The 26,633-nt window shown below is 40.9% G+C and overlaps 1 protein-coding gene across 1 annotated transcript in view; it reads right to left on the reverse strand.

Annotated features, from left to right (window-relative positions):
- Window positions 1–266: 266 nt before the first annotated feature.
- ANKFN1 (ankyrin repeat and fibronectin type III domain containing 1) overlaps window positions 267–26,633 on the reverse strand; it is a 66,176-nt gene continuing 39,809 nt past the window's right edge. The window contains exons 9-18 of the mRNA XM_066565981.1: window positions 22,368–22,467; window positions 21,098–21,230; window positions 20,374–20,490; window positions 16,948–17,163; window positions 14,718–14,884; window positions 13,147–13,297; window positions 11,189–11,357; window positions 7,597–7,763; window positions 4,202–4,421; window positions 267–2,076 (exon numbers count right to left, since the gene is read on the reverse strand). Coding sequence (XP_066422078.1) covers window positions 1,283–2,076; window positions 4,202–4,421; window positions 7,597–7,763; window positions 11,189–11,357; window positions 13,147–13,297; window positions 14,718–14,884; window positions 16,948–17,163; window positions 20,374–20,490; window positions 21,098–21,230; window positions 22,368–22,467 — 2,234 coding nt within the window. The 3' untranslated portion in view covers window positions 267–1,282. The remainder of the gene's footprint in view (window positions 2,077–4,201; window positions 4,422–7,596; window positions 7,764–11,188; window positions 11,358–13,146; window positions 13,298–14,717; window positions 14,885–16,947; window positions 17,164–20,373; window positions 20,491–21,097; window positions 21,231–22,367; window positions 22,468–26,633) is intronic.

Below are 26,633 nucleotides of genomic sequence, written 5' to 3' on the forward strand. Positions count from 1 at the left end.
ACACAAACACGGAGTGAGGGAATTTAACCAGCAGGAATGTGGCCTATAAAATTAAACTTCAAGAACTGTTTAAGAAAATTAAAGCTTGTGCAACAGCTGGGGTTTCTCTACACATTAGTTCATTTCTTAGTAACTTCAGTGTTAGGGTTCTTATTAATATAGATTTCATTTTTGAGATCATCTTCTGTAGTGCTTATTGTGGTTGCAAAGGAAAAAATCCTGACTCACTGTAATTTGCCTTTACACAATACAGTAAGATCCCAACCTCCTTATTACATTAGTATTTATTTGGGGCCCAAAGGAAAAAAATCTTACACTCAAACTTCATCCCAACCTTTCCTAATCTGAATTGCCAGAACATCCCAGCTTCAGACATGCTGATCAAATACCCCTGGAGTTTATGGTGAATATTCAGGAATAAAAATAGGGGTGTTTCTTTCCAATGGGTGTGTGAGAGTGATGCCAACACAACAAAATGTGCTCTTGTTTGGTGGGGAAAAGAAAAGAAAAATTTTGCTTCAATCTCATATACACCCTGCATATTATTTGTCTAGAACCTGGCCTCATTCTGCCTGCTCTTGACCTCAAAGGTTCATCTCCCGAGCTTTTAAAATAACTTGCTACTTAAATAATTTGAAATCTAAGCTCCTGAAAAAACAATTGTGATAATTATGTCAGGTTCTGATAGCATCCAGAGATGGTGTTGATTACATTTTCTATATAATGAAAGAATTTTCATTCCTTTAAGTGGCTAGAAACTCTGGGTTATCTGTTTTACTAGACCTATTAGTATTTCAGCTATATCCAACCTAAATTCATTCAAGAGAAGCTGAAAAGTAAAAAAAAATTGCAAGAGGTGGTGGGAAACAAGTTAATAGACTTTTAGGACACAGTCCTAACATAAGGTCACCAAGGATGTTACAACTTCTGATAACTTGCAGGCAGAACCACTCATGCTTAAAATTTTACATGCTCAGAGAAACATGGAAATGCAGAGACCTGCAAAACCTGATACTCAATTGCACATTGTTATGTGGTGACTGTTATGAGTCTACCTGCAAAGCTGCAGATGCCAGTAACAATAATGCTCACTTCATGACAGATGACACCTCTGTGAGACCAGAAATCTGGTGATGAAGTCAAAAGATTAGGATTCTTTAGAGTGGCACAAGTTGCCATTTCAGGAGCTGGATTTTCACCAGTGGTTTTGAAAGTATGGCCTTTATGATCACAATGCTCATATCTCATGTGGAGTGATGGGAAGCAGTGCAGGATTCTGGGGTTAAAGGGTGCTGCTGAAAACTTCTGGGACAGCAGAACCCGACTGCTCCTCTGGCCCCGTGGTCTGTTGCATAGCACTGTGCACACCTGTGTGTTCTACAGCCTCCGTGCTCATTGCCCAGGACCTGCCCTCTCCATCCAGAAATGATTCATAAGGCTCCACATGTATCCTATGGACATCCTGCCTTGGTTCCTCATACTTGCCTTTGCCATCCTCTTGAAGGCTGGATGCATGAGGTACGAAGGTGCTCCGAGACCCGTCAATGGGAATGGTCACCTGCTTGCTGGAGGTAGGTTCTTGAGCCAGATCTGGAGATCTCATGAGGTGTTGGGTGTAGACACCTTCTGACAGAGAGCCTGCCTGCGTCTCGCTGTGCACGCGCAGCCAGCGGTGCTGCCGGCTGAAGTAGTTGTAATGCTGGTGTTTCCCCAACTTTTTTTTCCCTAAAAAGCCCAGTGGCTGCTTGGAGCTGGAGGACTTGTCCGTGCTTTTCGGTGTAAGCCCTGACATTGTCAGACTGCTCATCTGCTCTGTGCAACATTCAGCACTGGTGTCCGAGGCACCACACTCTGTCAGGCCTTCCCTCAGCGCCAGGCAGGGCTTCAGGTCGTGGGCTTGGAGCACGTTGGGTGCACTGCCACCCAGGCCACTGCCAGCCTGCTGGGAGATGTCCTGGGACGGGGAGTAAATCACGTCCAATTCCCTTGGGCTCAAGGCATCACTGGAGTCGTAGTCGCTGTCGGTGGGGAGGAACACCTCGGAGCAGCCTTCTTCATCCGAGCAGGGCTGGGAGTCTGCAAGGAGAACTGGTTAACCCTCACAGGACAAGCTCAGCAGAGACATGTCATTTATGTGGGTTTTGTCCTAATTTTAAATCTCCAGTGCTGGAAATGTATGTGTGTTTCCTCTGTGAAATTGCCACAGGCCGAGGTGACAGCAAAGGCAGTCAGGGAGGATTTGTCAGGGAGGAGTCACAGATGTGTTAGACAGGTGGTGGCAGAATTAGGAGAACCAGAAAGAATTAATTTATTATGTTAAAGATGGGGAAAAATTGAATTTAAATTGGGATTAAGTTCTGAGAGGATCTGTTTTCTTTTATCTTGCTTTCACTAAATTTCATAGACATGGAGATTTGTGACAGAGAAAATCTGTAATCCAGGTTCTGTTTTTATTAAAGATGTCAGTTAAGTTACTCTAGATTTATATCTCTGTAATGGTGAGCGGTGTGCAACTATAAGTATGGTAAGAGGCTCAAGGCACAACATGGAGGTTGATAAATAAAAACTGCCCTTTTGGCCATCAGGGGCATTGTGTGTTCAAATCCAAAACAGACACACAGAATTCAAATGCGAATTTGTGGACCAAATCTCACACTGGCACTGAAACTGCTGCTGTCTTTGGGCTTCAGAAGGATCAATAAGATAATAAATAGTGGCATGTGTGATAGAATAGATTGATGCTCCATTGCTCTGGATAGTTTATCTTAGATTCCAGGAATTAAACATCGATTTTATACAGTGCTGACTGCTCACTTGGAGCTTGTGTAAATTGCCATAGAGCCCAGTATTAATGAATCCAGGGTGTGCAGGACAAGATAAAACTGCAGTTTGCACTGTACCAGAGCCAAGGATTATTCTGTATTCCTGGTCTGTGATACAGGGGAAAAACAGTTCAGGGTGGGGTGCTGAGAAAGAACACCACTGTATAATGGAGTGAAGCAAAGCACCAGCCTCTTCAGGCTTCTTTTCTTTTTACTGCATGAAATCTAATCAGAACAGATTTATTAATTTTCCTTAACTGTATAAAACTGCCAATTTGAAAAAACCCAAATTATTATTACTATAATGCTCATGGCAGTTGTTTAATGCAGCATCTATTGCTTTTGTTTCTGCTGTTTCATTTACTTGTTGCTTAAAGACATCTCAGCAGAATGATGGTTTATTTTTTCCTCCAAAGTCCTTATTCTGGTAGCAAAATGGGTGTTGCTGTTTCATTTGCTTCATCTTTATTTCCTGTGCTCCATTTCTTTCATCAGTTTAATTTTCTGGCTATGCAGTGAACTAATAATGGTCAGTGAGGTGGGTACTTATTTGTGTAATTCAAAATGCTTCTCTAAAACACTGAAAACTCTGAGGGGTGTGTGAAAACACCTGTTAAACTGGACAACTGGCAATAAAATTTGCTCTATCAAAACAAAGCAAGAGGGGCATGAGAAACAATTGCTGCAAAACAGAGGAAAACTGAAAGCCTGGAAAGAAAATGCTGTAATACCTGAGAAACAGAAGGTGACAAATGGAAACTATGGAAAAAATTGAGTTAGATTCTGTCAAATTAATGAAAACTGTGGGGAAGAATAATAGATACATGAATGATGAGAATGGGTCAACAGCTTTTGCTAACAACTCATGTCTCATCAGTCAAACAAAACTCTGAACGTGTGCACAATTAATACACAGCCATCATCAGAGCTCTGAAGAGCTTGTGATAATGTTCTTTAGCATAGGCTCTGCAGCTGAAATTGGGACAAAGAGAAAGCTCCCTCCATATAAAAGAGCAGATTGTTGGTGTAGGCAAAAAAATGAAGCAGTCAGCTTTCACCATGGATGGATTTTACTGGAATTCTGGACATCATGGAGAGGCCAGTGATAGCACTTGTCCCTTCCAACCAGTGCATTAAATTATCTGGAACAGTGAGGTGACAAAGTTGGCTGATGATGAGCAGTTATTCTGAGTAGCTGAAAGTAAAAAATGATTGTAAAGATTACAGAAGGATCTCAGTATACTGAGTGGCAAATGATTGTTAAAATACCTTGACAGGTATGGGAAAAATTTACTCCTTTTATGAAAAGACATACAAAAACTGTTATAATTAAAAGTGAGTTCAAAGAGTGCTTGGTAAAAAAAGAAAAGTTCTCTTACCACTCACAGCTTTTCTCCTCTGGATTCTAGGCTCAGGAGAAGGGGGAGGTGAAGGGAGACAATCTAGATGTGAAGAGGTGGAGCTCATTTTCTTTTGAGAGTGTTCTTCTGAAAGATCCACAAGCTTCTTTATGGGCAGGCCTGCTGCTGGCTGTTTGTATCTTGCATACTGCAGTGCTTCTGTTATCCATCTCATGTCCCTCCAGATCTCATCAATTTGCTGTGAAGAAAACAATAGTGACAAAATACAGTTAAGTATGATGAGTATTAATTCTGCCTAAGTGTGTACTTTTTCAAGTGCAAGTCTGTAGTCACTGCCAAGAGAGAGCAGCATGATCTCCCAAAAGAGCATGTAGATTGAGGAGGTCTGAACTGATTTTGGTAAGAGGTACCTCAATTAAGAATGGGTAGTTAGGAGGGGTGAATCCAGACCTAAAATCTGACATGGAGAGAAAATGAAAACTGTATTTTGATGGAGTAAAAATATGATCAGTTTATAGCACACCTGGAAGTTGGTTTGATTCTGCACTGGAATAAAAGTGAGAGATCTGGAGCATCTTTGCAAACCCAGGTCAAAGCAATTGCTCAGGTCAGACCTAGTTTTTAACAAAGAACATACACATGTGGAGATACATAAATGGAGGGCAGAAGCACAGCTATGAGCCAAACTGCAGTTTCTCTCTTACAATTTTAGTCTCCATACATTTTAAAAGTATAAATCTACCCAAAAGCAGTTGTAAGACATGCCTTTTGATGGCAATAAGAGACAAGTGCCTAAATCAATAGCAGGATGTAGGTTAAGTATCTCTGCAGAGAGGAAAGATGCTGTTTAATGTGGGTCTGAAGAGTGTTTTGATAATGGAACACTTTCAACATCTTTAAACATCATCTTCAAGCCATTCAAGATCTTTGATGGCTGAGCAAATGTTGCAACCATCAAATGAGAGTAGCTGTGAGTAAATACCCTCCTGCTACAGTGTCTTTTCTAGAACTTCCCTTGCACTTTTCCTACCTTCAGAAGGTTCTGAATGTCAAGTGAGCCTTCCTATTAATATTGCAGTGCTTGAGGGAAGCTGCTTTGCAGTTACACAAGCTACATTCTGCAAGAATGCACTGAGAGTTCAGTCAGTAATGGAGAGGCAAAAGTGAGGGGTACTGTGTGCAGTGACAATTGTCTGCTGGGGAGTACAGAGGAATCAGAGTGCCAGAGGGATCAGAGAGCCTGCTGACTGATATTTGAAGACGACTTCTCTTAGCTGGAGATACTTCACAAAATGCATATTCAAAGTGTGAAATTTACTCCCAAGGGATGCTGTAAATGCCAGATTTACTGGGGTAGTTCCTGATGAGCTGTGTTGGAGGCAGAATAGCTGGGCAGCTGGATCTTGGTTTTGACCTAGTATGGCCATTTTTATATAAAGGTGAAATCCCGACCCCAATGATGTCAGTGCAAGCCTTGCCACTGAGTTAATATGAGCTAAGAATATACATCAATAAGAATAGCAAATGGTTCAGAGATTAATTCATAATCCTGCATAATTTCAAGACTTCAGTGTAGCTCCATGAAGAGAATTCCAGTTAGCAAACATCTCACCTATTTGATTTTAGAGATTTTATACATCCTTTCTGTGATCCTCCCTCAACCCCAAACAAGAACCATCCTGCATGCAGTTTATTAAAATGCAAATCCTGTTGGTTTTCTCCCAGGACATTGTAATGAACGGTGGTTTTTTACAATTTAGGAACATTTGAAGCATTACATGATATGAATTACAGCTTAACTTCAGTTTTAGTTTCAGTGTCTGTAGATTTCTTCCCTTTCTCTGTAACATTCTGGTAAAGACTCCAAGTGCCTTACATTCTGGCTGGGGTTTTTTTCAATAATTTTTACTTTCAGTTGCCCTCTGACTCCTTTTCAGAACTGCATTTATATAGACTTCCTTGCTCTTTACAATGTTTGGTTTGTGTAGTGACTTCAACACTGTCTTAGATCTGGGATCACACAAATGCTCTTGTGGTTTCGTGGTCACCACTGAAGATTGTGGTATGTGGTAGGCAGAGATATTTTTGCCAATAGGTGGAATACAGCTGGTTTTCATTTGAGAGGAAACCTGACAAGCCTAATACACTGTCACAATAATTCAGCACAAAACACTGCAGTTTAAAATGTTCTCCCATATTTTCCCAGCACAGATATGTGACTCAAACACTTCGGAGAAGAGGAACACAGAGCTGTCTATACAGTACCTGCATATTAATATAAAAGTGCTCGGGTTTTATGTGAAGGATAAAATTTTTCCAAATTCTCCTGCAGACTGCAAGAAAGCTAGATTTTCTGAGTGTGAGAATGGGGTGACTGAGAATGGGAGTACAATGGATCTTCCCTCTCTGCCTTTCCGCAGGTTGCCCAAAGCTCCAAGCGGACAAGGCAAAGAGGGTCTGCATGCAGAACAAAGAGAAATAGAAATATTTTGCTTTTGTTCATAACTATGGAGGGCCAAACATCTTGTCAATGGGATAAATGGTGTCTTGGCCCCTATTCCAACAGAAGATAGCTTGAATATTAAGAATATAGAGCTGAAAAGTTATTTGCATCTCTCTTGTAGAGAGACAGGTCAACCATGCCTATAGATATACTCTGCAAAAGAAATGAGCTTTATCTATAAATAACCAATTATCAAAATCATTTGCAAAAGGACAGGCTTTGCTGTGCTGCACAATGGAGTGTAGTTCAAAGAGCCCTGAGCTGAGTAGGTAAAGTCTTGATTTGGGAAAGTAGAGGAAAATCAGGATGAGGGACAGAGAATAAGCAAATTGGACAAGTATGGTAACACTGGTGATCCTCCTGCACTGGAGGACTGAAGCAGTGCCACTGCATGGTGCTGGCCAGGCTCACAGCTGCTTTTGGGGCCAGCTTGACATCTGAAATGCAGAGCTGTGTTCCTGAGTGTGATATTGTTGGTGGAGATTGTCTCCACAACCTAGTCTGAATTTTCATTTTAATTTTTTAATTGCCAAATTATTGTGGTGAAAAATGTCCCCAGTTCATACAGACAAAGAAAAACTCTTACACAAATGAATGCCCAGACATGGTGCTAGCTTACCTCACGTTAGATGGGAGGGAGTTTTACAAGCAGACTGACACATTTCTTTATAACAGTCTAGTATAACTGTCATTTGATTTTACCCATAAAAATCCTTCTATAAAAGCAACAACTAAGGAAAGCATGTTCTGGGTTTGAATTTCATAAAAACAGAATTGCACTTTTGATACAACTGCTCTTTTTATGATGTCTGTGAATAATTCTCCATTTAGATTTCAAATTACAGCCCCATGCAATTTTTAAGAAAGCCACCTTAAAATCTCCTTGGAATAGTCAGAAACAGACTATTACCTGTATGTAGTCTATAACTTGCTGGTGTCTTTGTTTGGCTGCAGCGACTTCACTGTCTGAAATTGCTTCCCTCAGGGACTGCTGGGTTTTCAGAGAGTCCAGCTCTATGACAGCAGAAAGGCGGCAATACAGGCTTATAAATTTTTCCTTGTAACAGCAAAAATGAGCTGTGAAAAGACCAAGTGCAAAGGAAAATTGTTACATTCTGGTTATGAAATATTAAATCCTTAGCTTTCAGAACACAAATTTTATTCAATATAGTAACTAACTCTGGATGGGTTTCTTTAAGCTAGAAATGAATAATACAGGCTTCAGTTGTCCTCTCATTTACACTGGATTTACTCAGTAGCTTCACTGATTTCAAAAGAGCCATTTGTAATTACATCTAAGTGAAGGGATAATCACGTCCTTAGTATGCAGCTCCAGAGGCTATCTTGCCCTTGATAGCTTTAATCAGAAAGGCTATTTCTGAGGCTTTTATAGTTCATCATTTCTTTTATCAAGAAAGTAGTGACATGGCTGGAAAATGAAACTCATTTTTAATTTTTTTCTTAAATTGAGTGTTTCAGAATGAAACAATTAAAAAAATTTGAAGGCTGATAGCTTTCTCTTGGGCTGTGCTGACTTAAATCAGAAACTTCAATGTAAATGACTCGGCAGGAAAGCATTGCACTGTTATCACAATTTGGGAGAAATAATTAAAACTCTTTTAGGTGTTACCACGCATCATCTTCTGAACTCTCCTGCAGAAGGGTAACACAGAAAGTTCAGACATGACCTCTTGCTTTGTGTAATTTGACTTTGGAGCAGCACAGATCTATCTTCTTTACCAGAGGTAACAGAGACAGCATAGCTACAGTGCCATGGAGCTTTGCAAATGTCAATTTATCCGGTGTATTAAAGATACATTATTCCAGGACCTGCCACTGCTCAGGCAAAACGGAGCTGTTACCTCTCCAAATGGCAGTGCAGACATACTCAAACTTGCTGAGGGAGAGCAAGTTTTCAGAAATACTTCCCCATTCATTGGTGCTGCAGTAAATGCAAACATACAGCATGATCCTGTTAGAGCAGCGAGTGCCAGTCGGATTTACTGCTGCTGCTCCCCTGGACTGGGACAGGGCATTTTTCAGGGTGTTCCAGGTGTAAAATGCATATATTCTTCTCATAACAAATATTTTAAAAAATAAATGAAAACAGTGTCCAATGTCTACTTATCCCTTACAAACAACATGATTAGAATAATTGAGATTGAGAAGAGTTTGTTCAGCTGAGAGATCCGATCACAGAAACATTTTTAGCATTAACAATAAAGGCCTAATCTTAACACAGACATCTCACAAAAAAGAGTGAAAGAATGAATTCTACCTTCTGGTTTCAGCAATGCCTAGATATTGCAGGGATCCAGTGTGAATAGTGTGTGGTCTTCCAGTACATATGCCATATGTGGTGGACTCTTGAGTGAATTACAGCTGCGGTTTCGGCTCCAGTGCTGAAGTTTCGAGCCTTTGTGGTTTTAAGTCAGACCCTTTAATGTTACTTTAACAAATGTTACTTCAACGTAGTCTTTTGTGGTTATGCAATTATATAGTTGGTAGCCACCAGCTAATGGGGAATGGAAGCTTCTAATATTTGAGATGTGAATCACAGTCACTTTATAGAAGATCAGGGATACATATATAATAAGTCATATTGAAATGTCATCTGCCTTTGGCCTGAGGATTGCTTACTTAAAAAAATACTCAAAAGTAAAATTCAGCTTTCCGTGCTGTTTTCTCCACCATGAACTGTTTTCCCACTGCAGCAACATTGCAGAACAGAGAGGGTTGCACCAGGAATGCCTTTTGGAAGATGGGTCTGTTGCATGTTTGGTGGCACCACACCATCCCATGCAGGCTCTGTTGATTTGTCAGACCCATGCAGGCTGTGTCCCTGAAATGAGAGGCACTCCTGCCCCTGGCCTGTGTTCCTCCTAATGAGAATCAAATAGCCTGCACAACCTCTTGTGAGGAGATTAATTGCATCAGAGATTAATATGCTCTGTGCATTAATTTGCATAGCAAGGCAACAGGCCCCTCTCACCAGGAGAAATGATGTGCTCCATACTCAGAGGCCAACAGGCTTCAGGGTGGCACATCAGAAGATAAAAGTCTGGCTTTAGGGCACTGCAGCCATGGCCATGTGACCCAAAGCACTGAGCTAACTCTTACATTAGCTGTCCTTTGAAGAGGTAACTTTTCCTTGGCAGACTACACCATGTATTGTGTGGCTGTTCCACTCATAATTGTGTGGCAGCTCAGCTGGCATCTGTCCACCCAGCAGAAACCCCCAGAGCTGTCACAGCACCACAGTGTGCTGTGGCTGATGTGCCATAAATCCAGTGCTGTTGCAAATGCCTGATCCAAATGAAATTTGTGTTGCTGGGTGATGGTAGGTCATGGATGAGTAGTGACTGCAGAAACACAGGCAAGGCAAGACGCTCCATTAATATCTAACCTCCTACATAAATGATATGACCAGCACTTGGCACTGATGCACAGGAGATAGGAAGCAAATGGTGTCACATAAACATCTGAGAGGGACATCACTGGGACACAGCTGCCACTAAAGCCTTTCCTGCAGTGGCTCCTGGTGCACTGACTCTATCAGTTTTGGCTCATATCTTTCTCTCTTCTTGAAGGCAGAGGAAAGAAAGATCCCCAGTTTTACAGGCCAGAAGGAAACAGAGCAGACTGATATGTAAGGCTCAGCAGCCCCCACATTTTAATATTCTTTCTAAAAAGAACTATGAAGTCTTTATGAGCTGCTTTTATGTGGAACCTTTTCTTTTCTCTGTGGACCAAAGAAGAAGAAATGAGAAATAGAGGACCTTGAAGCTAAAGCATCTTATGTCTTCTGTGAAACAGCTGGAAAACTCTGTTTTGGGGAATTCTTGCCCAGTCAGCATTGCAGTGGAAGAAGAGAGCTGAATCTGCTACAGCGTAAGATGTGCTCTCCAAAGAAAGAGATTCAAGTCCAGTGCTTTGGCATTTTTCACAACAGGCTTTTGCTGCACCACAGCAATAGGACAGTCTCCTGCATTTTTCCAGGTATCAAAAGGAAAAAGATGCCCCTCATGTGGGAAAATCTATTCAGACCTTTCACAAAGTTGTGAAGGAGTCGGACCTTGAGTAGGACCATCTGTAATCAGGATCTGCATAATTCCCCATTACAGAACCAGCAATTATCCTTGTGACAACTTAGAGAGATGTTTTTTGCATCTCCTGTCACACTCCAGCCTTGCTGTGTCATGTGTAATATCTCTTGGTTCTGAGTTTTAAAGAACATCATCTTGCAAAGCAGCTTATAGACACATAGTGGATAACTGTGGGCCTTGCTGTCTGCTTTGCATTTCAATAACGATGGCTACAGTGCATGCTTTAACTGCCCTGCTCCCTCTGTAACTTGTACACCGTTCTGGGGAGTGTTGTTGCCAAAGCCATCATGTGATTTATTGACTCTCCACTGGGACAAGGGGGAAAACAGATACAACTTTGTGATTTTATTATAAGGAGACTGGGTTAATATTTCTAGGTGAAGCAAGCTACTATACCAAGTTCAAACATCTGAAGAGGGAGGTTAAGAAATCCTGAGTGTGGGGTGTAAGGATTATTCTGTCCTGGGGCAGTGCAGACGTCGTCTGAGGCGGGGAGCAGGAGAAGAAAGGAGACATTGTGACCCAGTTCCAACACCTCCTGTGTGTACAGACGGAAGTGCTTAGCCTGTACGGGGACACGCGCGGGGGAAGGAATAGGAGAGAATTACAACATGGCACTTATATAAACAACACCCCAAATGATATAAAACATTAAAGAAAATTTGCACAACATCAAGCTCGGAATTTTTATAAAACATAAATATTTGGGGCGGGGGGGGTGGTGGTGGCTAAATGTGGGTTCATGTCACTACATAAAATAAAGATTTAAAGCTGCAATGTTCCACATTAAAACAACACACACAGGCACAACCCCCCTGAAAACAACATTTATGTTTCTTATTAGGCAGAAAATGATCACATGCCATGTGCTTTTCAAGATTATGATTGCATAATTATGTGAAAACATGAAAATGGATTCAATTAAAAACCTTTAAGATTCAATTTAGGGTTGGTTAAGAGAAATATGCAGCTCTCCCTCAACACAGCACTGAAAAGGTTTAACAAGTGCTGCAGCAAGAGAAAATGGCCCAGGCAGAAGTGGCCTGAGGCTGCTCAGAGCTGCTGTGTGCAGCACTGCCTTCTGCCCTGGCTATGCCCCAGTGCCACTGTCCCTGCTCCTAGTTACCACAAAAATAATAAAAATACATAAATAAATCCGTGGAATTAAAAATGAAATTCATTAACATAAAAGTTTGGTGCTGAGCCATCAGACCATTTGCATCTGTGTTGAACTGCAAGGTCATGTTGATATCCATCTCTAAGGCACAATGGATGAGCTCAGATGCTTGGCTGAGCTGCAGCCTCAGAAACATATTGCACAGTGATTTCAATATTTTAGTCCCTAACTCTAAAAGAAGAAAAAAAAGTTGCACAAAAGGTATAACCTCCAAGCAAATGCAGTAATATAGAGACCTGTACAGAGCCCTATTGAATTAGAGTGACTGACCACAAGGCAGCACACCATCTGTCTTAATTTTGGATTTACTTGAGTCTTACTTGGCTCTTCCCTAGCCAGAAGGTGAAGCACTGATGGATTCCTTTTTAAAAGCAAAGCCTAAACCTTTCAAAATCAAGAAATGTAGAACCCAGGTTAATTTATTTTAAGACCACATCTTTCTAGCTGGACAAACAGACCTTGAAGTGAATATAAAGATGATTTACTTCTGCTTTAAGACCTCTTTACCTTTGCAGACCAAAATAAAATGGAATTCATGTAAACAAGAAACAAACTTCTTAGCTTATTTTTTCATGGATCTTTCACATCATAGATTATTCTCCCCGACTTTATTTATTCACATATGCATTTCTTGTACCTAAATGTAAAGCCAGAAGCCAGACACCTCTCCTCACCCACAGAAATCTGGAGGTCTGGGACTTTGTGTTTTAGAAGGGGTACATTCATCTGTGTGCAAAAGAACAGCAAAATGCTGTGTCTTTACTGGGCCTTTCCTACAGCCTCACTCAAGCCTCCCAGAAAACTGTCACTTGCTGTGCTTGCCTACAAAAACGCCTCTTTTTCTTTGTCAGCTTTATAGAGGTGCTCAAATCTACAACTTTCATGCAAAAGTGCCTATTTGGACCTGCCTGAAGTTGCACAAATAAGCTAAAAGATGAAGAAAATAGCAGGCAGTTGAAATTTGCCTCTTAATCCTTGCCTGTTCGCATGTCCAGGACAAGAACTGTTTTACTGAAGGTGTTCCCCCTCAGAACAATGGAATACAAAACTTCTCTGCTTTGCTTTTCTTGCAACCCTGACATTGAATCCCTACTTTTCAGTGAGAGTTTTGTAGCTTTTTGTTGTGTTCTTAAGAATGGGGTTTTAAAAAGGTGATACATCCCACAAAGGCAAATACCTGATGCAGAGGTAGATTGATCTGTTTGAGGAGAGCTTTCACTGCTGTCTGGAGCTCATACAAGAACAATTGAGTAGGGCAGTCTGAAGTATGATCCATACTTTCCACAGATTCTGAGCCAGAAAGTGTTTGGATCCATTCCCACTCATCTCTGTATGTTGAGTCAAGTTAAAATTAGAAATATAACAACAGTTCAATGCACAAGCAGGAATTCAGTGTATGTGCATTTGGGATCTGTTGATAGTTTAATCCTCATATACCAAAACATTCTAAACTTGTGCAATCTTGATTGAACTTTGAAAAGTTTTATTTTTCTAGCACATGTACATCAGGCTGAACATTCCTCTGGAAGTCCAACTGCCTTTGAAATATTTCAGTAAGGCTTCTCACTCCAGGTTTTCTCTTTCACATTCTGCATTCCCTATCTACCACAATATTTTAAAATACATGCATTTGAAATTGCTACAATTAGCAGGAAGTGTGATCTCTGTGAAGGACTATCTTCTACTGACTGCAACCACAGAACTTCCTGCTTTCCTCCATGTGTCTCTATTTGAGACCTGATAAACATGGGAATCATAGTTCTGGATCCAATCCCTAATTCACCCTGCCTAGTATTCAGTCTTGAATAGCAGCCAGCATCAAATATTAAAAAAAAAAAAAAAGAATGTACAGGAAACCCCACTACAAGACAAGTAATAGTTGTGGTATAATCTGTTCCTAAATAAAAATCTGATCTGAAACTTCAAGAGTCAAGGATTGCTATAAACTCTGAAGCCTTAGCCTTTCTTTTCCTTCCAACATTGTTGTTAGTATTCACTACTACATTCTGGATATCCTCATTGTCTATGTAAACATCCAGTTCCTTTTTCCTCATGCTAAATTCTCAGCTGGTTGCTGAAATGACACAAGATTAAAAAGCTCCAGAAAAAGGTCAATAAAATGTGTTTTCCACTGGGCAAGGACCAGGCAGTACAAACAGGGCCCTTGCCAATGGACAAGGGGGAAGCAGTGGACAAGGGGAGAATGGCTTTTCCAAAGCACAGAAGTTTGTTGGCTGGTTGCATTTATAAATATGGTTTTCAATTGCTGTGTGTTTGCTGTGGTTTAGAGTGAAAAAACCAGATATCACACAACAGAATAAACAGAAAAATTCCCCACACCAACACTCCACAGTCAGTGAAAATCCACGGAAAGGGTGGCACTGAATCCACTGAAGGCTGAGTCCGGGCTGCAGGCTATGATCTTCTGAACAGGTCATTACCCCTGTGCAGGACTGGAATAACCATGGAATACCATCCTTAGCAACCAATGGGCCCCTATCCATGTGCTCTGGACAGGTTCTCAGAGTGCTGGGGAAACTCAGGTGCACCTGTTCAGCTCAGCAGGGCTCTCTGGGTTGGCACAGGCTGGAGCCAAAGCCTTCTGCCACACACCAGAGCCAAACCATGCTGCCACCTACAATTTTGCAATGGCAGAATTGCCTTGGCATTAGCATTTGATCAATTGTTTCAAACTTAAACCAACTGTTCTCTCTCTCTGTGTGTAAGTAAATCTCTATATTCACTTACTTGGAGACGTTGCTGTTGTCTCGGATTTTGACGTGACACAGGACATTGGGCAGCTTCTGCAGCACGAGCACTTTGATCTGATCCACAGAGCTGCAGAGTTTCAGGTAACCCAGGTACAAGCCAGGAGGGAGGCGCTGCTGACTTCGTTTGTGATAGGAAAGTATGTCCTGGTTTAAGGGAAAAGTCCTACATAAAAATCTCCTCTTTTTTTTCCACATAAGCAAAAGAGTTTGGGAGCAAAAAGCAACAAATGTTTTTACAGCCGTCGTTCCCAATTCAAAAAGCATTTAAGCACATGCTTAAGCATATGAATAATCTCTGGTAGCTCGGGTACACTTGGACAACTTCTCACTTAAAGCCATACACAGGATCTCTAAGGTCTCTGTGTCATGCAGGAATTGGCTCTGACAACCTGAGGTTTCAATCTTCTGCAACCGTGGTGTTTAAACTGGCTTAAATAACCCCCACCTCTGCCTCCTGTCTGATCATTTCAGTGGTGAGCCAGGTCAGGGAACTGATTCCTCTGGAAAACAACTTGGGAAAAGGAGCAGTTGTTTTTCAGCTGAGCAGTTCCCTGGTTTGGGTTTGGTTGGTGACTGCACAGAGGGAGCAGAACAGCATTGGGGGAGAGCTGGGAGAGAGGGGCTGCAGGAGCCAGGACTGTCCCCAAGGAGATCCAGCCCACATCTCTCCAAAACCTGCTCTGTATCACCTGCTGTCAACAGGAAGATCTCTGTCAGCATGGGGGTTGGTAGTTTGCAAAACTGAACAAGTGGCAGCGTTTTCTGAACAAATATCTTTATCAACAAATAGTGCTTAGAAGAAATTAGTATTGATGGAGAATTTGCTGAGGCCACGAGACATTTTTAGAGCTATGTATAGCAGTTCTCCAAAACTACCTGAAAAATGATGTCTGCTGCCATCCATCCTGAGAAATGTGTGCTTCTGCAGTGGGTGAGGATTAAGACACCTGGCCCTATGCCTTTACTCTTGGAACCATCAAATTATCTGCCAGTGCTATGCTTGGCTCTGACCAGTGCAATTAGACCCTCATTTTCACAAGCACTTCATGAACAAAATACCCACTCGATGATTAAACAAGTAATAGAAGAAAGGGTGGGCATTAGATAGGAATGTGTAAACCATTAGGGGAACATTTTTTCCACTAGGATCTCTGTGGAAATCTGATCAGGACTTTAGTTTGCTTTTCCTAATATAAAACTTTTGCCCAGATTGACAATTTTCTGCACCTTTAACACATTGTAATACATTAAATCTAGCATAGATCAGGTAAGTTTTATTGTCTTTTGGAAATTTTTTAACATTCCTAAAACCTGGTAACATATATTTTGATTACCTGTCACTTCCCAGTACGAAAAGCAGAGTCTGTGCCCCAGAAAGTGCCTCTAATTCAAAAATTAACCCCAGCAGCCATCATCTCATGGACAGTGCTAAAGAAGGGACTAAGAATGATTTGTCTTGTATTTTGGGTAATTGTGCAACAGTTTTAGGGAGATTGGCTGCTGTTACCTACAGAAAACATGTATTAATCTTAACATGAACTGTCTCTGTTTAATGTGTGTTCAGAGAGAATTCTTGAAGGGCTAAACCCCCACTCAGGGATGGTAACTGAGCTGCGTGTGCCAAGCAGCTTCTGAGATCAGTCCTTACCTTGGCATTTCTCTAATTGCAAGTCTAGGAGGATGTGATGCAGAAATTAAAGGAGGGTTATGGTCAGTAAAGGATTCCTTAGTGGCTATACCAGGCTCCAAGGAACCCTGAACCCCACAGAACAAGCTTATTAAGTAGAACAGTAAAGTTTAAAACCTAGATTTAGTTTTCAAGGTTGGATGGAAAAATCTTACAGAGTGTAGAAATTCTAAGTGTCTGTATAGGTGCTTAAGAACATCTCAGAGAATTTTAAAGCTTTTTTATATCCCTTGCTACAAAATTCCATAGCCTGGTTTCCCAAAATTGATAGAAACTACTATTCTCTGCTAGGACTTAGAGGTAATTTCTTTAGAATCTCATGGATATTTTGCATATTAAGGATCTGATCCCAGATCCACTGGAAGTCATATAAGTCTTTGCTCTCAATGGGAGCCTTGCCATTAATTTTATTGGGCACTGGACTAAGGCCTAAAAGTCTACAAAACGCTTCCAAAAATCAGGGCTCTGGCACAGGCTTTACAAAAGCAAATAACACACAGTAAGAGAAGCAAAGCACTACCTGGATTGTTATAAGCAAGATGTCTAATGCTGTTGGCTCCTCTGGAGTTGAGAGGGATTTCCTCTGGCTTTGTAGTTTGGATACCTGCATCCATTTGCCATTAAAAAATGAGTACAGACTCTCCACTTCTCTCACAATAACTATCAGCATATTGCCATGGCGATCCCTGATTGGCTCGTAAAAAACTCTGCCTAAATTGTGAGTTCCCAGCAAATTCTAGAAAACAAATACAAAATGAAAGTTATTTATCACATGTCAGGAGAGTATAATTTGAAACATAACTTTGTGCTCATTGACATCACTCCTACTGGCTTCACTAAAAATGAGACACTGTGTTTCTCAAACCCTTGCCTTACAGTCATACCATTTAGTGACAAAAGGAAATGTTTTCCCTTAGGTTGTCTTTGTGGATTGAGTTGTGGATCCTCTGATGCATTTGGTCCAGCAGGGTTTACTCCAATGTTTAATGAAGAACTTCAGAAAGACTATTATGACCCAATGTCTTTGTAAAAGGCAAATTACTTCACCTATTTACTGCAAAGAAATTCACTTATTTGGGCCAAACTTCCTAGTTTTGCCCAGTCATGTAAAGATGAAGGATGCTATTTTTGAAAGCACTTGTTGGTCTGCTGGTGATTCCTTTGATTTGAACTTGCTTAAGAGCTGGGTGCTTATCTGAACCTTCCCACGACCAAATCTCAGACATCATATAAAATTCTTCCTTTTTCCCCTAATCACTCATAACAGACACTTTAAATATTTTTTGCTATGTTCATTAACTGTAATCTCCATTCTCTGGTCTCCATTTTAAAATTATTCAGATTATTTTCAGCAACAAAAGCAAGAGACCCTCATGTTTGTGCTGAATGTAAATAATTCTGGAGCTAAACTGTGGAGTGTGCTTGTGAAGCACAGGATTTGAAGAGACACAAATCCTTTTACTTCAGATACCAAGAATGTGCTAGACAAAACAGGCAGAAACTCACAAAACTACCAAGGCAAAGCTCTCCGGGAAAATATGTGAGGATTAAAGAAAAGTAATTTTAAAAGACTCCACATAAAATACATATTTTGGTTAAAATCCCTTTCCTCACACAGTAAGGCATCTGCTTATAGGTGCAAACACACTCAATCCAGTGACCAGCCACTGAAGAGATTCCCAGATGTTGTAAAGAAAAATGCATAACATTTAAAATATGCTCATTACTTGTGATTTTTCAACAGATCTACAGTAAGCTGGATAGGGAGAAGGGTAGTGTAAAAAGAAAACTTGTATTCACAATGAAGCACATTGTATCTTTGGGGAAGTGCTGTACATTAACTTAATGACATTGTAAACTGATAGATTATACTGAAATTAATTATCTGCAGTTAGCAGGCAGTATTTACTTATCAACTTCAATATTATTAAATTGTTTATAAACTCTCAGTAGTCAGCACAGTGCCTGGGTTTGGGCAGTAGGTGTCTGTTTCAGCTTTGTGCATCTCTTCCCAGGGCAGACTGTTGGGGTCTCTATAGCCCATCTCCTCTGCCTTGTTTAACTGTTCTACCTTTTGGGGTTTGTCTCCTTTTCTGACTGACTCTGGGTGTCTTGAGTGTACATTTTGTGCTACTCCCCGTGTCTCCAGCTGGGGCAGATCCTGGCAGTAGTTCTTAGCCATCTAATTGTCATATTAATCACTGCAGCACATGAATGTGCCCAGATGAAAACAAACAGTTCTTTATTATTGCTGTGTTGTGAATGACATTCTAGCACAGGGAATGGGGGACCTACTAATATCAATACGGGACTGATTCATGCCCTAAAAAAGTTTTGTGTCTGCTTAGCTGGTTACACCATCACTTGTGCTTTGTTTGCTTTAGTTGTCTGGTGGTAACAACAGGCAAAGTTGCAGTCCCTGTTGTGTCTCAGTCTACTGATCTAGTCCCTGAGCAGCTGTGTCATCACTGATCTTTTCCATTCTGTCCTAAATTCCTGCAGAGTCAGTCTATTAACTGCCTCAATAAAAAGTATTCAACCATATAAACTTTATTGAGATCCTTCCACTGGTGGATCCCATGAGGCCACACACTGTTGGCAGCTGGGTGGCAATCCCTGTGCTCCTCAGGGACCAAGCCAACAGAACAGACATTTAAGGCAATAAATTTGGCACAACTTCAGCAGGGGCCCCACATGGGCATATTTGCTGTGTCTCTCTGTTTCAAGCTCTGCACTTTGCCTCTCTGGTAGACAATAAGACCACGATACCCTGGGGATGTTGGGTATCTCCCAGGGCAGATTTTTGTTCAAGGGGATCTGCGCAGGGGGAATGGAGCTGAACTAACCAAATGTGTGCCACCTGAGCTGAGCCAACCCCAGAGGGGGAACATTCAGCAGATACAGTTAAAACTTCCTCTAGTGACAGCTCAAAGGACTGACAAGCAGCTGCTGCCTTACACAGGTGTTCCCCCAGTAATGTGCAGCGGGCTGGGTTTTGGGGCACATTGGGGAAATCAGTCCAGACAGGTGGCTGCCCAGGAAGGCTGCTCTCCTGCCCAGCATGCTCACAAAAGGGGTAGAACAAACCCCCCATGCATATTGTCAGCAGTGGTCCCACAGTGAGGGGGGGCTGCACACCAGGTCCTTGTAACGCAGCCTGGGGGGACGTGTGGCCTGCAGTGTCCAGCAGTGAGCATCTGCAGTAATGCCAGCAGTGCACCACTGATTTTTTGGAAAGTTCTGGTGGCTTCAACAACAGAAAGTGAGGCCTGGAAATACTTTTTCCATAACAAAAAGCATACAGCTTTTTGAAAATGTATTTTCCCACAAAAGTAACTATTTTAATGAAAGTGTCTGCCTGCCATCTAGAGATTTCATGTTGTCGTGAAACCCAACTTAACCCAACTTCAAAGCTTTGCAATAAAGGTAGAAATGTTCTGCTGGAGAAAGTGTAATTTCTATTTGCATAACAGGTAGTGAACTGAGACATAGAAGGATTTAAGTGACCTGTTCGGGAACACTCAGGTTGTATCTGTTGCAGGGGCTGGAACAGAACATTCTTTAAATGCTTAATTAAGAGATTGATAATTAATAATGAATAGGCCTATAAGAGGCTGTCAAGCAGCAGATATTAGGATTATAACTTTGAATTCTCAATCTGCAAACTCACAAGCTTCTCTGCCTAGTCATTATTTACTGGTTCATACCTGTTTGTTTCTTTTTCTATTTCTTTTGTTCTTTTTTCCTATTGTTTCTTTCCTTTGTTATTCGTGCTCTTTACTTCTATTATAACTCCTTCCTTCCTGGCAGGAGAGACTCAGTGCCTCATTTCTCTGGAGATGAGATTGCTGCTCCAAAGAACAGTTCTAGGGACAGCTGGCAGCTCTGTCCTTTGCAGAGCAGAAAGTCACTGAGCTAACAGCCAGAAATATGCCTTGGGACCCACCTGTAGCTGGGCTGCTGCTGAAAGCATCTTCTGCCTGGCCTGGAGTGCTGTGGATGAGGACACAGACACTGCCATGTTCTGCCTCAGCCACCTGATGTCATCCCACATGCACGACAGCTGCAAAAACACATCCACTTCAACCAGTTCTTGTTCTCAGCATTTGCAAAAGCAGAAGTGATACTAAAATGCAATTTGGACTTGAAAAATCAGTAGATATTTCACATTTTGTGTTTCTGCAGACGGGAATCAGCTGACTGGATAAACATGGCACAGATACTGACTCACGCAGGAGGCATTCTGTAAACATGAACCTGTTTCAATTGATTTTGGACTGCTGTGCAAAACTGATTTACTGATCTTAGTGGTATAAAAAAAGTAGTGTGAGACAACTTGAGTGATGGTACAACCACAGTATCAAATTTAAAACTCCTGGTTATTTCTTTAGGTTCTTGCTCTAAATGTCCATAAAACCTGTAAGTACCCACATAGCAATCACTCATCTAGGATCATACCTTAAGAATTAATTGTATCACTGTCAGTGGCCCAGTCAGGATTTAATCCACATGACTGGTTTGTGAAAATTGCCTTTAACATGAGTGATAGAGCATTTCATCATTCAGCTTTTTACTGACATCATTTCATACATTCAGAGTGATGAGCTAAGGCCTATGCATTGCTAGCAACACATTTGCAGAAGCAGTAGATGAAATTAGACTCCCATTACCTTTGTGAACCACAGGAAATCCTGCATAACTGAACTACTGTGAGAGTCATCGATTTCCACAATTGGGATTTGATCTTCATTGGTTACTAACAAATTGTCTTTGTAAAAAAGTATAACAGATAAGTAGAGTCCCCTAAAGAGAGAAGGAAACACTATCAAAAACCTTTCATGTCTATTCACATTCATGCCAAAATTAGTCAAAGAATCATAGATGTCAAGTTCTAAGGAGACAAAGTGAAACATCTTGTCTAAACTTCTGTGTAATATAAGATCATGCATCTTCAGTCAGTAAATTCTGAAAAATATTTGGGAAGTTTATCACTTTAGATGATGTGAGACTACATGAATCTAAGAGATTATGGATCTGTGCAAGCCACTGACATCAGTTTCAGTGAGAATTTTAACAGAGTACACAGTACACAATGGAGGCCTTATGCCCTTTAGAAATCAGAAATTTTACTAAAACTTATCATTAATGTGCTTAGTTCTGCACTCCTTTACTTCAGAGCAAATCTGAAGTAACTCAGTTGGGTTATTATGGATTTACATTGGTATAATTGAGTGTAATTTGGCCAACATATCTGCAAACCTGTTTATAGAGATCATTGCTTTCAATATTTACCCTCACAATTAGTTACATATGTTAAGTAGTTACTGCAGGGAATTTAAAGACTCTGGAGAGCTCTTCTGAAAGAATCAAAATATTATCATAATACAAAGAAGAAAATGCGAATTGAACACTCCTGGCAATGGAAGAAGAAATAATCTAGCATAAGCAACTTCCATTTGCTAAAACAAATAATTAGGGCTGAGAGATGGGTCACAGTGGGTTGCAAACCCAGCTGAGGATGTCAGAGTTCTACGTGTGTAGCTTGTTGCCTGGACTATTCAAGTGTTATCTGAGCTCTGTGCTTTATATTATGAATGAATAAATGTTGTAGTTTCATTAATGAGCAGAACCAGAGGTAATGCTTTCAAACAGCTCAGTAGATGCACTTTGGGTTTACACAGAATATTTCACTCTGTAACAATTTGAATCCACTTCCAAAAGTAACAAGGAAAACATTCTATTGATTTCAGTAGGAGCTGGAGCATTATTTTCCTGTCAGCTGCACCAGTCTTACACATCTGTGATTTTATCAGTTCATTCTGACCAATTGCTGTCTCATCAGTAGTGGCATATTCACACATATTTCTAAGGTTCTTTTCTCTAATACAGAGCACAACTGCCAAAATTCAAAATGCCTGGAACAGAGAAGGAATGACAAACCGTTTCAGAGTCTTCACAAACTTGTTTGATGATTGGAAAAGGTGCTTCAGGCTTCTGGAAACCGATTGCTTGCGACCAGCATTTTGTAATTTAGAACTTTCTGAAATGGGAAAAAGAAGCAAACCCAACCCAGCTCTTAAATTTCAGTTAGTGTCTCATAAAAAACCTTTGTTTCTTGAACCACAGTACTAAATTTCAGTCAGTGCCCATTACATTCCTTTCAAAAGACAACATTTAGAAAGATGCTCAAATGCAACCCTTTGATGGTGTTTTCATTAACTTAGTGATACACAGCAGCAGACAATTTCCTTACTTGCTGCAAATTCAGACAAGATAAAGCTGTTTGGCTCTGAGGCAAGCTTGAACCAGCCCTACATACTCTTAATGCTCAGAGAGGATGGGAATTTTACAAGTGGTCTCAAAAACCGAAGAAGGAATTTGAATCATCAGTCAACATTTTAGGGTGTTGTAATTTCTAAATTTCTTACCACATGTAGCTTAAGCTTCTAAGTGAATAACTGATGCACTGGCTGACACTGACATCCCAGCATCACCAGTGAAACCTAAGGAAAAGCTTTGAGGAGACCAGATTAACCCTCATCTTTCTCTATATCCCATTAAATGCATCTGTTGTTGCTTGGATCTTTTTTCTCCATCACAACAACTTCCACTCATTATTGCCTCAGAGCTTCCACAGTTACCTTTGCTCCCTAGTAATCTGGAGTCCAAGGAAGAGGTGTTAAATTCTTTTGTTCACTTCATGTCAAAGCTGAGACCTATTGTGTGCCTGCCAGCATCTCTGAACCAGCTCTCCAATAGAAGAATTTTATAAAATTGTCCCAATGTTTTAAGAAAAATATTGTTAAATTTTTATACATTGCATTCTTTTCACTTTGATGAATTTGACTAAATGTCTTCTCTCATGCATGGCCTTGTAAGCTAAGGAAATATCTTCCCATGGGCATTGAAAGCCCTGAGTTCTGTGTAACAGCTGTGAACCCCTGTGTGCCTGTGAGCAGGTTTGGAGGGGACACCAAGAGGTGGCAATCAGGGACATGCAGGACTTTATAATGTACAGGCAGTTGCTGTTCATACCTGGATTTGAAAGCAATGGGCATTTAACATGGTTTGGGTTTGGTTTTGGTTTTTGCAATGTCTGTGCTGTTTAATGTTGTTACAAGAGAAACAGCAGAAATACTTTGAAAAATGGAGTTAATTATTCAGATATTTGCTGTGATATGAAAAGAAAGACAAAACAAAAAATGTCACTGTGAAAGTGCATCTCACTTTTCCAGGATCTGTTTATTTGGATGAAGCATGGATCCCCATCCAGACTGAAGTGTGAATCATTTTGAGGGACACCCTTCTCCAGAGGGAAAAAACCCATGGCTCATAAAGAGCCACTTGCTGAAAGCTGCAGATCATCTGCTCAGGTGTTCTCAGAGTACTTCCCACTTACCTCTGGTGCAGAATAGGAGGGGTCTGCCTGTGTCTCCCTGGTGAGTTCTAATTTTGAATATTTGAAGAACATCTAAATTTGCTGTTTTCACAAGCCCATCTGTGGAAGTGCTCAGCATATTTTAAATGCTGAATAACTTTGCACCACGATTGGCACATTGAAAGCCCCAGCAAGCAGACACATTGTTAGCAATAATTACTGCTCTGTGGAACAGGGAGTACGAAGAGAACAAGGTTCTGTTGGGGGTGAAATCATACAGTTCAGATGTATGAGACTTATTAGATCATCACATCCATTGTCTTCCCAGTGCAAACTTGTTCTCCATGGCACATTCTCCAATTCACTCTTCAGCTTAAACAGACTCATCCAAATCCATGACTACTCCTTTGTTTTCTTCTCTTTCAAAAATATTAATTTGTTTTTCTATCCATATCTCCTCAGATAATGGCTATTTTACTGTGAACTTTTTTCAGTGTATTGCAGTAATGTAAACCAAATGCTACATAAAAACTCCTTTCTTACTGTTTCATTCTTCCAAGGTTAAGATCAATTTAGGAATATAAATTTCATTCTAATTATTTTCTTCTGTACTCCCTCCATCTATACAGAGGGAATGGAGGAGGAAATTACTGAAGGCAAAGCAACATAATTTTGTATAAAACACCAAGAGACTGCAGCATTAAAATAAGAGGGCACATTACAAGTGAAATATATGTTATTGGTCTATTTAGTGGTTTGGGTTTAGTCCACAGCTTTGCAGAAGCCAACAGCAAAAGAATTAATGTAAAACTAGATGGAGATGGTAAACTCTCCTATATTGCTGTTTGCTTTTATTTTACAGTATTGTGTGTCTAGAAGCCAGAAAACATGGAGCTGAGATTAGAGGATAATTTGGATCTGCAGGAAATGGAACTTTGTCTGTTACTTAATTAACTAATAAATAACATAGAGTAACCTTCATAGAAAAGCACCAGTAGCAACACAGTAAGTTTATATTAACAAATGATACAGAAACTGAGCTGTGAGCTCTTTTAATAGAAGCCTGGGAGTGAGCACATAGCAGCCAAGATGGGAGAATTTCCAGTGATTAGATTTAGATCAGAAGCATTGAAACCTGATCTGAAATAGGCAACAATTAAGTAAAAAGGTGTATTTATGACATTGGAAGGCATTCTCTTTGAAGGTAGAGGGTGTATAAAGATTTCTTTGCAGTTTTTTATGTAACTACAATCCATACTTAAAAGCAACCTATTAGAAGAATAAGAACCATCCCTTCAAGCTTGTGTGCATTTGGGGTCTCTTCTTAAATTCTCAACCTGAACTTCTCAGTCTATAGCTTGGTTTTCAAGTCTACTTTTGTATATTCTCACAAAAAAATATAATATAAACATCTTAAATGCCTTGTGGAATCAGAGATCCTTCTCTTTGCTAAATGCAATTAAAACTATGTACTTTGCTTGTGAATCAAATTAAAGTGAGAACATTTTTATTTCACCTCTGACTTGTCTAGTAAAATACATTTCAACTGAATTTCAGAAGGAAAATATCTGGTAAGAATTCTACTGAAGAGTTGGGTTCCTTTCTTAATGAAGCATCACACAATTACTTAATCCACTCTGAATTGTTTAGAAAGAAAGATCTAAAAGAAAAAAAAATACTTAAAAAATATATTTGAAGTGTTGCCAGGACATACAATTGTTCTAACTCAGTTATGATAGTCTGTAGCATGGAATTATGAAGACAAATGGATGACTGTTGTTTGTAATCATCAGGGTTTTCCAGAAGATTAAACATATGAAAGCAAAGCTTCCTAAGTAATTCCTTAGGAGATTTCATCATATCACAGAGCAGGTTCAAAAGCAACAGCTGATCTAATTCCAAAAGCTCTTAAACTCACTGTACATTCCAGTGTATTCTTCCTGGTATTTTTGTAAGCTTGTTTTCTCCAGCGCCTGCAATGCAGAGCACAGGGCAAAAGGCAGAGTCTGAATGAACAGACTTGGGCAAAGATCTGCCTGGAATGTGGGCAATGTCCCCTCCCAGATCCCACAGGAGCAGCAGCACACAGACTCGTCCTCCAGCTCCTCTGACTTCTGAGGCTTTTGCCTGCATTGTTCAGATAGTCTCAGACCATTCAGATTGATGACTCTCAGTTTTTTCCACCTTCCTGTCACTTGTCGGGCCCTCAGAGCCAGCCCGAGGAGCACGAGTGGGACAGGAATCACCCTGGGGCACTGGGGGTGCCTGGGCACCAATATGGATCCCAGCTCTGTTCCCACTGAATCACTGTGGGGCACCAGGACTGATCCCAGCTCTGTTCCCACTGAATCACTGTGGGGCACCAGGACTGATCCCAGCTCTGCTCCCTCTGAATCACTGTGGGGCACCAGGACTGATCCCAGCTCTGCTCCCTCTGAATCACTGTGGGGCACCAGGACTGATCCCAGCTCTGCTCCCTCTGAATCACTGTGGGGCACCAGGACTGATCCCAGCTCTGCTCCCACTGAATCACTGTGGGGCACCAGGACTGATCCCAGCTCTGCTCCTACTGAATCCACAGGAATCACTGTGGGGCACCAGGACTGATCCCAATTCTGCTCCCACTGAGCCCACAGGAATCACTGTGGGGCACCAGGACTGATCCCAGCTCTGCTCCCTCTGAATCATTGTGGGGCACCAGGACTGATCCCAGCTCTGCTCCCATGAGCTCCCCCCAGGAATCACTGTGGGGCACCAGGACTGATCCCAGCTCTGCTCCCACTGAGCTCTGGTTCCTGCAGAGCCTGGCTCTGCCCTCACAGCTCATC

This window comes from Molothrus aeneus, chromosome 26 (genome assembly GCF_037042795.1).
Source record: "Molothrus aeneus isolate 106 chromosome 26, BPBGC_Maene_1.0, whole genome shotgun sequence".
In the NCBI taxonomy this organism is placed as follows: Eukaryota; Metazoa; Chordata; class Aves; order Passeriformes; family Icteridae; genus Molothrus; species Molothrus aeneus.